We start from the raw sequence: 14,941 nt of genomic DNA, 5'->3' as shown, positions 1-14,941 counted from the left end.
TATATTGTTATTAGGCATTAATCTATTTTTTTAGAGTTTTGCAACAATTTATTTTGCAATCAACTCCTCACAGTTCCAATAGGTGTATTGGATTTCCAGTTCTTGCAGGTTTTATGGGGCTCTAGATTTCATTTACAGGTACATTTGAAAACTTAGTGCCCATAAGTTTGGTTTTATTGGCCTCAATTTCTCAAGTGCGTCTTAGGGTGTGAATTGAAGTAGACTGAGGCTTGGAAAGCTTGGCATATATGCATTTGTCAGAGAGGACCCCTCAGAGTGGTGTTATGAGCCCTGCAAGTGCCATGTCGACGCCTATCATGAGGCCCCCTGTGGCCGTTATACCTCCTGCGATGCTTGTTTTTATGCCCAATGCAAGGCCCTATATCGGTGTCTTTGGCTCAACTGCTGATCCCATCTTTGGGCCGGTGTCACCTATCCATAGAAATGCATTTTTGGATTTTCCTCTGAGATTGATATTGCTAGAACACATGCTCTTGAAAATGTATTTTTCTTAAGGAATGCCCATATAATTTGAATACTAAAATAGGTTTGGCATATTTGTCTTCTAGATATTTTCTCGGGGACTCATTAATTGGTATGTTCTAGTTCCAAATTGATGCAATAATGATATTGATTGAAAAGGAGAAGCAAAGAGGCGAAGTGTACTGGATCAACTTGAACAGGTCACCGCGACTACAAAGTTGTTTTTTAGAGGGAAAGAAAGCCCCTATCTAGCCCAGGGGTATTACTTCAAATTAGAGGGAAGGAAAAAATAACTCTTAGATTATCTAATGGAGGAGATGCATAGAAACACAAATACCTCCATAATAGTAGCCTCGACAAGATTCCGATGAAAGGCATTGTCTCAAAGGCATTATCTAATGGCAACACAATTATAGGTTGGCAACATAATTACAGGTTTGGCTGTGTCCTACTTCTAATATAGGTTGTCATTGCCACATTGCAAGTATGCTTGCACCCATTTCTATTTGCATATAACATCATAATTTTCCATTTCATTTATAATACTTGTTAGAATTTGTGAACCATGGAATTAACATAATTTACTTGCCAATTATTCTCTGAAATATGTTAATAGGTTAAATTTGTCCATGGTTATTTGGTGCTCCCGATCTGACTATGGTAATGGGATCTTTGCTTCTGATCCTTGCTGCGCTCTTGCATTCATAACAATCATGGCCTTGTCACCATGCCTTGAAATTAACTTGAAATGCCACAATTTGAAGTCATTCTAAATAGTAGAGTCGTTGGTCAACATGCCAACCACATGCCGACAATCACAAAAAGTCACATAGAGCATATACAGTGATACATAATCATTGTCATAATGTTGCAATGCCTAGCAGTTATATGCCCAAAATTTCACATAGTTATGAAGTAATGCTGACCTTACAACTAGCATTAATCAACCTCACAAAGACATATATATGGTAATACAAAGTTTTTAACACCGTTAATATAAAGTTTTTAAGAGACATATATATGTGAAAGCTGCCCTAACACGTTGATTTTTCTGGTACAACCAAACAATAAGTTTTTTTTTTTTTTTTTTAACACCAAGTATTCAAAAAAAACTTTGGTTACAATGATATGAAAAAGGTAAAGGAAATTCTATTATTCAAAGCCCCTTGATATCTGATGATCGTGGGGAATAAATCGATCTCTCCAAGCTCGCAGAGTGAATCCTCCAATGTCGCGCTGATTTGTTCCAGCCAAACCTAAGCTCTGAGGGGTTACATTTAATATAAGCTGGTCGCTATCACAGTTCGTTTCCTTACATGTCCATACACGCAAACAGGCAGGTAATTGCCTGTATATGTAGTCATGTGCTCATTTGAACCATAAACACAGTGAAGGAGGCTAACCGAAAAACAGAGAGAGAGGGAACTATAGTGTGAAGCCATGGCTCTGAAACTGGGGGATACAGTGCCAGACTTTGTTGCAGACTCGAGCATGGGGCCTATTAAACTCCATGAGTATATTGATAACAGCTGGGCGATTCTCTTCTCCCATCCGAATGATTTCACACCGGTCTGCACGACGGAGCTGGGGGCGGTGGGGAAACTGATGCCCGAGTTCGAGAAGCGCGGCATCAAAGTCCTGGCGTTGAGCTGCGACGAAGCGCAACGCCACAGGGCTTGGATTGAAGACATCGAGGGCTTCAGTGAAGGGAAGGCCAAGGTAACTTACCCCATCGTGGCCGACCCCGAGAGAGAGGTGGCCGTGAAATATGGAATGCTAGATCCCGACGAGAAGGACAAGGCCGGAATGCCCGTAACTGCAAGGGCCGTTTTCGTGATCGGCCCCGACAAGAGGCTGAAGCTGTCCATTCTTTACCCCGCCACCACCGGCCGCAACTTCTCCGAGATTCTCAGAGTCATTGATTCGCTGCTGCTCACTGCCAATTACAGCGTTGCGACGCCTGTGGACTGGAAGCACGGGGAGGATTGCATGGTTCTTCCCTCTATCCCAAACCATACTGCTAATGAATTGTTCCCCAAGGGCTTCCGCACGGTTCCGCTCCCCTCAGGCAAGGAATACATCCGCCTCACACCCCAGCCCGATATACCTTAGACATGTAACTCCTCTCTACTCTCTGATGTCTCTGTGTCTTTTCTTTTTCTGAATTGTTTGTTGGGGTTCTGTGCCTCTGCGTGCATAAGAAGTATCTTTAGAACTGTTAGTTGCTGTTTTTCATCGTCAGTCGCAAGTGTTGTATGCTAGTTGGATATCAACCTTGGCTTGTTGTATCTATTGGCCATCCATCACAGGAGGGGAGGGGTGGATGAGCTAAATAAATGAGATTAGAGATGTAGATTTCTTCTCTCGGGTGTCTTAAATAACGATGCTGTATTATATTTTGAAGTAAGTGGTTTGGATTTGGCTCTTCTACCTTCCTTTGTCGCATCCGTCCAAGTTTACAGTTTAGTTATCAGGGTTTTCTTAGTCTTCAACTTTTGAAAAAAATGTTGGACATCCCTCTTCTGCCTTTTGCTTCTTTTGTTTGTCTATGTTTATAGAATTGAAAATAATTTACAGCTGAGGCATTATGGATTCCTTGGTCAAAAAATGTTGGATATATTAACAGAAAATATGGTATAATATAAAAAAGGAGACGAATCCACTTAAAGGATAAAGAAAAGCTTCGAGATGGCTTTTAATATAAGAAAAGAAAACACAATTCATTGAATTTTTTTCACAATGAAGCTTCCACAAAACATGCAAAGCATCCACTGGATTGCAATGCCAAGCCCTTGAGTAATGGAGTCAACATCATTTATCTAAGCCGGTTTAAAAAGTTCTCGCTGTAAAGAAGATGATGTGAAACAATCTTCTATAAAAAGTTCTCGCTGTAAAGAAGATGATGTGAAACAATCTTCTATAAAAAGTTCTCGCTGTAAAGAAGATGATGTGAAACAATCTTCTATAAAAAGTTCTCGCTGTAAAGAAGATGATGTGAAACAATCTTCTATAAAAAGTTCTCGCTGTAAAGAAGATGATGTGAAACAATCTTCTATAAAAAGTTCTCGCTGTAAAGAAGATGATGTGAAACAATCTTAACACTTCTGTAGAGTACACTTGCAACTCTAAAAGATGCGGGGAATGGTTTTGACCTCTCCACAATGTAGATACGGATAATTTATAAAAACAGTCTGGATTGGTGGCTTAAATCATTGACCACACAAATATCTTAACTTATAAGAGACCCTGAAGGACCACAATGTCTCGAGGTGGTCCACCCGCTTTTCTTTTGCATTGGAGAGACTCCATCGTCTGATCAACATGTTCTAGAAGGAACGTGGTGCAAACATGTGGTGGTATAATCCTTTGGGCTTGAAAACTTAGATAATTTACCATATCACCACAAGCTATCTCACCAAACAAGAGTTGGAGTGTGAACATTGAGCTTAAACAATGCCTTGATGGTATCAACCACTGAATCCCCCAAATTGTTGTACAGACAGAATGCTACAATCCAAATTCACGTGGAAGATTGGGCTGCATTTTCCACGTTCTGGTGACCTCATCTTAAAGTGTCTCTCCAACAAAAATATCCCTTTCCAAGCTAATCTCTTTAGAAAGTAACTGTCCTCATGAGATATAATGGAAAGTTGTGTTTTCGAGGAGCAGATTGAATGACAAGTAATATCAAATCCTTTTCTATAACCATCCCATTGCCAAGTGAGTTTAGGAGGGACCCTTTTCCATGCTTCCCAGAATCTTTGCAAAATTGGTGCATTGCTAATGTTGAAATTGTCTAGCATAGCAATAGCATCACTTATGAAGAATTGTCACTGGATCTTAAGTTTAGGTTTACCATGACGAAGATGGACTTTGAGTGGTTTCTATGGTTTATTGCAAATTAAGTATCACACTACCCATTTAGCATAGAAAGTGGTGCCTCACAACTTGATATTAGTCAGGCCTGGACAATCCCCATGTTTGGTCAATGCACAAAGATGCCAAGGTATCTTGGGAAGTGATTGGTCAATCCCAAATTTAGACCAAATAAGCTTCTCAACATTCTCTCTAGGCATCTAAATTGAATCATATAAGGAAACGAACAAGAGACAAAATACACATGGTTAACTTGGAAGATTTCGCTGAGCATTGTAAGCTTGTGAGTGAAGGGTAAATTTTGTAAAATTTATCTACACATTTTACATTGAAGTTTATCCTACACATTGATATCACACAACAGAGAAGGAAATGTTGATGCCAAAAAGAGTCCCCCGCCAACGGTATCTCAACCAATCTTGTTTGTCTTCAACATGAATGAATTGGATACTAGACTTTATCATTCATAACAATCCCAACCATAGTGAAAAACACATCTAGACACTTGAGAATTCCAGCCACCGAATCTTGTGAATTCTTAATGATAGGAGAGAATCATTAGCGAAGTGAGCGTTTAGCACTTTGCTTCTGCTTGGAACAGTGTTATAAGGACCGAATCGGTTTGGTCGGTTCAAACCGGTTCAACCATTTTGAGGCAAAAACCGGTTCAAATCGGTGACTTGAATCGTTTTTACCTCAAAATGGTTGAACCGGTTTGAACCGACCAGTCCAGTTCGATACAATAAAACCACGCAAAACGCATCAAGTGGGGCCTGTTTTGTTTTTTTCTTTTAATGTTTGTCTTAGCTGGGCACTAGCCCAGAATATGTGTCTAATATTCAAGCATATGGCCCTACTATTGCTATGCATTTCATGGTAATGTCTTTTTTTTTTGCTGAGCAAGAGTAGGACCTTCGTTACCATTAATAATATACAAAATTTACAGAAAGCCACTCAGAAGAGTGGCGAAGGAGAACTGCCCCCCCAAGGAACCGAGAACAGGCCAAGGCAAAAGACTCGGCACCAAAAACCAACCTTACAACATAACAAATCTCAACAGGAAAAAGCCAAAAAAGAACCAGAGTTATGGACGGACCAGAGCCAAAGATAAAGGGGCCCACCGGTCCTCCAAGACCTGGAGAGAACCGTTCCTGAAAGAAACGAAACAACAAAGAGGGGCCCACGCTAGACCTGCCGAAAAACAAATTTAGCACCAGAAGCTGCAAAGAAGAACCGTCGGGCCCTAACCAACGGCTCGACCAACCTGCTCGACATAACGCACCCACCAAGAAAGCCTGACAATAGCGAGCGAAGGGGCCCCACCAAACTGCTCGAACGATCCCGAGCGTTGAATAACATCGCCCCATCAGACGACAGAGCAGAATATCGCGCGCCCTAAGTGAACGACCTTTAGGCAGCGGGGAGAGTGGTTTTTGGAATGGGCCCAGCACCACGTGTCAAGCACTCTATGGCATCGCTGCCAAAAAATTAAAACCGCTTTTGACATAAAAGTGGTGCGATCGCTGCGAATCCGCTCCACTCTCCTCAAAAACCCCGCCAAAGGGTTTGTCCGATCGCCTGACCCCACCAACCTGCCTACTCTTTGTCCGCCGTTGATACGGGCTCCTAGATCCAACGGCCAGGAGTTATATCGCTCCCCCCCACTCCACCGAACTTTAAGCCGCGATGAAGGGTGGTAAGCAAAACCGTCCCTTGCCACGTGTTGAATGATCAATGGAATCACAGTCATAAAAATAAAACTGCTTACCAAGAAAGCAACGCGCGATCCACTGAAAACCGTCGAGGCTCGACCCTCCACACGAATCTGGCAAGGAAAACTGAACCGGTAACTGAAGGAACAAATCTCCCGCCACTTCCACTCTAACGAAGGACCCATAACCTGAGAATGTTCTGTAGAGGCGAAAAGCATCGCCTCAAAACCATCTGCGATCCAATGGCGCCCAAAGGGAAAATCAAGAGTCCGAGGAATCATTGGCTGGGGACACTTCACTTCTGCAATAAACCCTTCCACTATGACGGACCACCTCTATGTCCTCTGCCGCTTGGTTATAGCACAACCCCTTTAAACGATTATGGGGCAAATCCTGCCACTTCTTCACCATCCTGCAATCTTCATTGTTCACCCCTTGGTTGGCTAGAATGTCCGCAAGCTTGTTAGCATTTCTGCACACATGATTGAAACTAACATAACCCAAGCGTTGAAGGTGAGCTTGAATCCTTTGATAAACCTGGATTAGTCTCCAATGATTTGAGACTTTCTCCGGTTTGGATCCACAACTAGTTCTTTTTACAGAGTTGATGGTGATTTCGGAGTTTGCCTCTATAATGACATTAGAGCTACTAATTTGAATCAGAATCTCTAGGCATTGCTCCAGCGCCATTAATTCCGCCATGTTATTGGTTGCTTTACCTAAATGGCTGTGGAAGATTAATATGATTCTTCCTTCTTCATTCCTTAAGACTCCTCCAAACCCAGCGATTCCGGGATTACCTTTGGAGGCTCCATCGATATTGAATTTCAGGTAGTTTTCGAAGGAGGCTGCCAGCAATCTTTCTCTGTATTCTTTGTCATTTTCTTTTTTCCAAGCCCTTGCAGAATGATCTCTTGCAATCCCAGTAGTTTGAGTGATCTCAGCTCCATTTTTGAGGGAGGATTCTCTAGGATATTGCGCACTGTGGTGCTGACTGTTTCCCTTATCTGCTTTAGAATCAAATCATATAGCTTCTGAGGGTTGGATTTTTCTTCCTTAAAGATTCTCTTATTTCTTTCTTTCCAAACATTCCAGATAATGAATCCTGGTGTGAAAGCCTAGGCCCGATTAAGCGCTTCATTCTCCGAAAAGCTCCTCCTCCAATTATTAAGGGTATTTGTGATGCTCCCTCTGTCCCTGTCTGATTGTTGGAAAATGTTGGAAAAGGAATTCCACAACCAGGTGGTGTAAGAGCAACAGTTGAGGATGTGCTCCATAGTCTCCTCTTGCTCCTCACAAAGCTGACATTTAGAAGGCCCCAAGATGCCCCTTTTTCTAATATTGTCCCAAGTCAAAATTTTCTTATGGTGCACCAGCCACATAAAGAGCTTGATCTTCATCCATCCTTGGTGAGACCAGAGTTGCCTCCAAGATTTTTCTGGAACACAGGACTCCAACCCCAGGAGAATATACTTTGCCTCTTTGAGATTAAAGGTACCTTTGTTGTTATTACCCCATCTCAATTGATCCTGCCCCTCTGTGACCATGATCATCCTCTGTTTTAATATGCTTCTCAGTGCCTCTGCTTTTGTTGTTAAGAGGCTATTATTTCTACAATCAATGTTACTCCAGTTTCTCCACTTGTCCTGACTCTGAGGGATGTTCCAGAAATCTTTAACTTTGTTTAATCCTTGGGAATCTGTTTCCTGTTTGAGACTTATGAAGTCCTCCTTTAACAACACCGGTTCTTGTTGCCATTTGTCCTCCCAAAAGAGTGCTTGCTCACCATCTCTGATTTCCCAGAAACTGTGTTGTTGCACAATGTTTCTATTCTCCCAAGCCCTATTCCAGATGAGAGAGCCCCTTATATCTCCCGACATTCTGATGAGATCATTAGTGTGCCAAGAGCTGGCATATTTTTCTTTCCAGACCCTTGCCCAAAGGGCTCTTGGCTCTTGCACCCATCGCCACCAAAGCTTGGCTCCTAGCACTTTACTAAGAATCACCTGATCATCTAAGCCTAGACCCCCATGGCTTTTGGGTTTGCAGATTTTTTCCCAGGAAACCAGGGCCCATTTCTTCCTGGTTTCCTCCTTACCCCATAGGAAATCTCTTTGAATATTTCTGATTTGTTCTAAGACTCCTTTGGGAGCTGGAAGGGCTGATAACATGAAAACCGGGATGGATTGAAGAACTGCCTTTGTCAGAACTAATCTGCCAGCTAAGTTTAGGGCTCTGAAGGTCCATTTTTTAACTTTATCCTGCAACTTGTTTAGCACAGGTTCCCAAATATTTTTAAGCATTGGTCTGTCTGTGAGAGGTACTCCCAAATATTTTGAGGGGAGGGAGTCCCTTTGGAAGCCAAGGATTCTTGAGATATTCCTTTGAATAGCAATGTTAGTATTGAAGAAGAAAATTTTTGATTTTGTGAGATTAACTTCCATACCTGTAGCCTTTGCAAAAGCATTGAGGATTTGCTTATAGGCAGCCGCTTCTTTGACTGTGGGAATACCTTGCAACATGGTGTCATCTACAAATTGTTGGTGAGTAAGTGTCTGTCCATTCTCCGTTACTTGAAGACCCTTAATATTGCCCATGTTTTTAGCCTGCTTGATAGCCCTACCAAGTCCTTCCATCATGAGGATGAAAAGAAAGGGAGAGAGCGGGTCTCCCTGTCTAAGGCCTCTAGAGGGAAAGAAGATAACTGAGGGAGAGCCGTTAACCAAGATAGAAAAGCTGGAAGTAGTTACCAGAGCCATTACCCATCTTACCCAGTTGTGATCAAACCCAAAGGCTGTGAGTATCTTTTTGATATACCCCCAATTGACCTTATCAAATGCTTTAGCAATATATCCGGTTGCATGATCATCCCCGCTTGCTTTTTGCTTTTGAGAGAGTGAACCACCTCATGAGCTCGAATAATGTTATCCAAAATTTGCCGGCCCTCCACATAACCAGATTGCTCCTCAGACACTAGTTTAGGGAGGAGGGGTTTGAGTCTGTTAGCCACTACTTTGGATATTATCTTGTAAACTACATTGCATAAAGCTATGGGTCTAAACTTATCTGTTGTTTGAGCCGAGTCCTGTTTGGGAATCAGGGAGATGAAGGAGGTATTTAGGGCTTTTAGGATAGTTTTATTAACCCTGGAATCCTCCACAACATTTAAAATATCCAGTTTTACTATATCCCAACAAGCTTTGAAGAAATCCACATTAAAACCATTGGGGCCTGGTGCTTTGCCATTCTGCATATCTTTGAGTACTTCGCTAACCTCCTCTTCAGTAACTGGTCTGTTTAGGTTGATATTGTCCTCTCTAGACACCAGCTTAGGGATATATCTTGTAATTTCCTTTATTGAATCCTCCCTGTCTGGATTGTTCTCTCGTGAAATGTCTTGAAAATGCTGAACAAGCACCTTTTCAATTTCCTTATGAGTGTTCTGAGTCTCTCCCTTTTTATCCTTTATTTCCGAGATTCTGTTGAATGCCCTATTGGCCATGGTGGATCTATGAAAAAAGCTCGTATTGCGCTCTCCTTCTTTGAGCCATTGCACTCTGGATTTTTGTCTCCAAAATATTTCCTCTTGTTTACATAGGTTTTCCCATTCATGGTGCAGTTTTTCAGACTGTTCATTTATGTCATAGTTAAAGCCTTCTTGGATCAGCTCCTGGTTGAGTTCCTGAATTTTACTTTCCACAGATTTCTTATTCACAAAAATGTTTCCGAAATCCTTCTTATTCCAGTCTTTGAGTTTACTCTTAATATGCTTTAGTCTTTTATGAAGGAGAAACATTTTTGATCCCTGGATCTGTAAGTCCTCAATCCACCATTCTTTGATGTTACTCAAGAAGTCCGGGTGGGCGAGCCAAATGTTTTCGAATCTGAAGGGTCTGTTCCTTGGAGAATCCAAACCCTTAATTTCCAATTGTATCGGCCAGTGATCCGAGCCCCCAAAGGGAAGAATTCTTGTTGTAATTTCACTATTTGTAAGCATGAGCTCTTCTGATACCAAGAACCTATCTAACTTGGAGGCCACCTGGGCTTCCCCTCCTCTCTTGTTGTTCCAAGTAAAAAGGCCATTCTCTGAGTCTGAGTCAACCAATTTCAAGTTCTCTGTGAACGCTTGAAATGCTAATGAGTCTTTGTTTAGCACTCTGGTTCCTCCTTTCTTTTCCGAAAGAGATTTTATCATATTAAAATCCCCTCCCAAGATCCAGGGGATGCCATTTTGTCTGTTCCTGAGATCAGTGAGGGATTCTAGCAATCTGAGTTTATCCTCTAATCTTTGAGGACCATAAACATTAGTGACTAGGAAGGTTTCAGAAACCCCTACTGGTTGAATGACTACTGACAGGTAGTTTCTGGATGCCTCTGCATCTAAAACTCTAACTTTTTGAGGGTTCCATAGAGTGAGAATGCCCCCCGCTGTGTTATCTGCTTTAACTTCTAAAAACTCAAATCTGTGAAGCCATTTGCTATGGATTGCTTTTATTTTCTGAATGGAGCTCTTCGTTTCCTGAATGAAGATCATATCTGGTGTATCTTGTTTCATTCTAAAACTGAGCATTCTTTGCTTTCTTTTACTACCCAGACCTCTTATATTCCAAGATGTAAACTTCATAATTAAAGATTTGTGAAGGAGTAACTAGTCAGGTCTTTCATCTTACCTGAATCTATCATCAGCTTCCCACACTCCATTAAAAGCTCCTTCTGCTTCTTTCTTCCTCTTTTCTTGCCTGCATTTCTGGTTGCTAAACCTGGATTAGCTTTCATTGTTTTCACTCCTCTGTGTTCCTGTTCGTCGTTGTTTCTTCCTTTAACTGCCCCCTTTTCCTGGGTTTTCCATAGAAACAACTACTGTATTCTATTGCATTCATCTTGAGGTAATGAATCTATCTTGCCTTGGTTCCCTATTGTAGAAATCCTTCCAGATCTAGGTTTTCCTTATCTAGAATTTCCTATAGTTCATGATCCTCCATATCTGTTTCACTCTGGGCCATTTCCTGGTCCATTTCTGGCTCTGCTTCATTCATCATGGTTGCTCCCTCATCATTAATATTTAGGACTAGAGTGTAGTTTTCCCCCTTCTCCTTCTCCTTAGCGTCTTTCTTTGTAGACTGGTTTTCGTTTGGCATGTCTTCCATCTCAACTAGAGCTTGGAATTTATTTTGACTGGTTTTTGGTCCTTCTTTATGTTGTTGCTTTGGTTATTTTTTACTTCCTTTTCCTCTGCTTGAAACTTTCTGAAAGTTTTCAGTGTCCTTCTTTGCTTTTAGTTTACTTTTGTCTTCTTCTTTACTGAGAGTACAGTCTCTGATCAAGTGTCCATGTTTGTGGCATTTACGACATCTGAACGGAATATGCTCATAGTCCATCGTTTGCACCCATTCCTCATCAAAGACTTCCAAGATAACTTCGTCTGGAAGAGCTCCTGAAAGGTCCATCTCCACACAAATCCTTGCATAGGAAGTATATTTACCCCTTCTGGTGGCTTCCGAGGCTTTGATAAAATGACCTAGTTTATTTCCTATAGCCACAAGTGATTCATTTTGCCAATAATCCAGGGGTAGCGAAAAAAGCCTTACCCAAACAGGAACTGAGGTAAAAGTTTCCTTCTCTGGAACAAAGTTCATCACCCAAGGCCGCATATAGAGGCCTGCTGCTGCAAAAAAGTAGGGCCCTCCTTTGAATATTCTATCCTTGTCTTTGATGTTTGTAAACACCACTGTAAAGAAACCCTTTGACCCAAGGTGAAGATCGATGCTGCCCTTAGGTTTCCAGTGATATTTGATCCAGGTTTGCAAAGCTTTTTCAGTGGGCCATACTCCCATGAATTTGCATATGATGGCGTAAGTTTCCATATGTTCCCTATGCTCCTGCAGTGCCGGATTATTTAAAACTACTCTCGGAGTGATGTTCGCTCTGGGTCTACACGGTCCCTTTTGATTAGCTTCCTCTTTTTTACCTCCCTGGTTATTGTCTTCTTCTTCCTTGTCCTTTGTGTTGCTTTTTTCCTTTGACTCTGCCCCATCTGTCTCCTTCTCCTTACTTCTGCTTTCTTCTTCCCCTGTACCTCTGACATTACTCAGATGGGACTTGTCTCTACTGGCCACAACATCTTTGTAGGAGGGAGTGGAGCTCCCTCCTCTGCAGGCCGCCATTAGAGTCAGAAACTGCGTGTCTCAGAGCTCTGCGCTAATTTCCGTTTCCTGCCTTCGCAGCCCTCCGCCTTCTCTTGACATTCCACAACTTTCTGGATGTTCTATGCATTTCATGGTAATGTCACATTGTCCTTTATCTTTCATTTTCATCCTTTTACTTAAATTTTTAACGTTACCATGAAATGACTCAGGATGTTTGAGAGTGGTTTTGACCTCATTGGATTTCATATGGAGAGTAGAATTTTAGATCTCACTCAAAATCCAACAAACTTAATAGTTTTCCAGGATTTCAGGATTGGGGGGATTGCAATGCTCCATTGGATTTTCTCATGTACGAGGGTATGAAAACTAGTATTTAATCAAGAGCTGTTAAATTATGGTATGTTCTATGCTTAGAGCAGTTTACTTCTTTTCTTCTTATTAGCCACTGATTAGCAATCACATATACATTAAGTAAAGTGCATATAGAACATTAAACGATAGAAAACAAGCCAAGACAAGAGACACAAGATGTGGCAGCTAGCCAGGGACAAACCCCAATGCGGGGAAACCCTTTGATCAAATCTTCTTTTATCTTCAATAGTTCAGCAGAGAGAAATAGTACAAAATCAGAATTCTGTAATTTTATATCAGCAGCAGCAAACCCTAGATCAACAAAGTCAAACTTAGTCAAACGAGATGAAATTGACCTCCAATATGCTTGGTCAATTTTCCGGTCATCTAGTCCTCAAACAACTTGAAGAAGCAGCCCATAAACAGCCCCAAAAACATAGTCAAACTGCTGTTGACTGAAGTCAACCTGCTACCCCAAACTAGGGCAGTCAACGTTGGTCAAACTAGAGGTTAGATTGCCTCGATTTGCGTGCCAAAATCTGCGGCCTGCCTAGGAGAGGTAGCCACCAAAACCGCACTCCTGAATGGTCAACGCTAGTCAAAGAGATGACCTGCAGCTTCTGTGTCCTTCTTTCTGCGTCTTCCTTGCCCTACTGCGTCCTTTTTCCCATTTGTGAGTTGCTCCTTATGTAACCCAAAGCTAAGGAGAGAGATAAGAATGAGTGAGAGGAGATGAGTTGATAATGAATCAACCTCACTTGTACTTATATGATTTGCTGGGCATGTGTGCCACACATTTAGTTGCTGGTCGACCTTGACAATTTGTCAAATAAATACAAATAAATTCATATCTCCATAAATACTTGTCGGAATCGGATGATTTTTAGATCAATCCTACACCTCTTGACAAGAGGAATCTAGGAAAAATATTAGCTGCCATAAATAAGATGACCCACATGGAGTTTGGCCCTAGTTGCCAATTTTAACAAGAGCACCAAGTCCTCTATGTACCTTGATGTTAGTGGGGCATTAGTTGTTGAACTATATCATGAGCCTACTAAAAAAAATACCCATCACTCAAACAAAACCTTGACCTGATATGCTATGATTTTTCTGTCTTATTTTAATGCTTAGAGGGTGATATTGATGACGAAGATCCCACTATAGGCACTCATTTGATGATAAGTAGATATTTGTTGTAGCATAATTTTTTTTTGGATGCTAGAGCCCATTTGGAGCTTGTTTGCTGATGTATTTTCGGTTTAGAGATGGATTGCACTAGGTGATATTTGGTTATGTGCACCCTTACATGCTATATATATGAGAATTTTTTCTTATTTGTGTATAAATGGTTTGGATTCATATGGATGCACATGAATATATATGTTTTTTTTGTTTATTATTTTTATTTTTAAATTTGAATATTTTATGTGTTTTTGGTTGAACAGTTTTTTGGTCCGGTTTTTTTACTGGATTCCGTATGTATTTGACCGGTTCCCAGTCTACGGGGTCTACCAGTTCAATGACCAATCCGGTTATGATAGCTATGGCTTGGAATGGTGGAATGGAGATTCCCCTCACTCGACGTTGAGTTTCTAGATATATCCAAAAGATAGTTCAAGGCATCACCAAGGCAATGCTGCTTGATGGATTTACACGAGACAATTCTATTTGAAAACACACCATTTATAGAAGGAAATGTTGATGCCAAAAAGAACCCCCAGCAAAGGGTGTCTCAACCAATCTGGTTCGTCTTCAACAGGAATGAATTGGCTATTAGACTTGGTCATTCATCTAGACACTTGAGAATTCCAGCCACCTAATCTTGTGAACTTTAATGAGAGGAGAGAATCGTTAAGGAAGTGAGTGTTTAACTCTTTGCTTCTGCTTCGAATGGAGGAATGGAGATGCCCCTCTGTTAAAATTGGCAACTAGGGCCAAACTCCATGTGGGTCATCTTGTTTATGGTAGTTGATATTTTTCTTGGATCCCTCTCATCGAGAGGTGTCGGATTGATCTAAAGATCATCCGATTCCGATAAGTATTCATGGAGTTATGAATTTATTTGTGTTATAAGATAATTCGACAAGTTCGGCCAACAACCAAATAAACCCCACATGTGCTCAACGTTTTAGTATAAAAAGAGATGACTTGAGAGTCATTTCATACACACACTTCTATCTTGATTTCTCTCCTCTTGTCTTGGTTTTTTAGTGGAAGAGAAATCTAGGAGTGGAAGCCCTAGAAGTTGGAGGATTGAGGCTGCCCTAGTGGCAGTCAAGAAGAAGAACGCTGCCCTAATCTAGAGGACGTAGTCAAGTGAGAAGCCCTAACGCTACAAGGAGGACAACCCTAGTATCTATGCAGTCTAGA

At 41.3% G+C, this 14,941-nt stretch overlaps 1 protein-coding gene across 4 annotated transcripts in view; it reads left to right on the top strand.

The window, feature by feature from the left end:
* Positions 1-1,637: 1,637 nt before the first annotated feature.
* LOC149256487 (uncharacterized) overlaps positions 1,638-14,941 on the top strand; it is a 71,401-nt gene continuing 58,097 nt past the window's right edge. For 2 of the 4 annotated variants that reach the window (XM_089460761.1, XM_089460762.1), the window contains exon 1: positions 1,639-2,599. In XM_089460761.1, the coding sequence (XP_089316887.1) occupies positions 1,924-2,595 (672 nt within the window). In that variant the 5' untranslated portion in view covers positions 1,639-1,923 and the 3' untranslated portion in view covers positions 2,596-2,599. Of the gene's footprint in view, positions 2,600-14,941 lie in introns of all 4 variants that reach the window. The other 2 variants (XM_089460763.1, XM_089460760.1) reach the window with 2 other exon arrangements.

The sequence above is a fragment of the Pinus tabuliformis genome, chromosome 7 (assembly GCF_031772625.1).
Source record: "Pinus tabuliformis cultivar Carrire ecotype Pingquan chromosome 7, CPIR1, whole genome shotgun sequence".
NCBI lineage: Eukaryota > Viridiplantae > Streptophyta > Pinopsida > Pinales > Pinaceae > Pinus > Pinus tabuliformis.
This window is presented reverse-complemented; position numbering and strand designations above follow the sequence as displayed.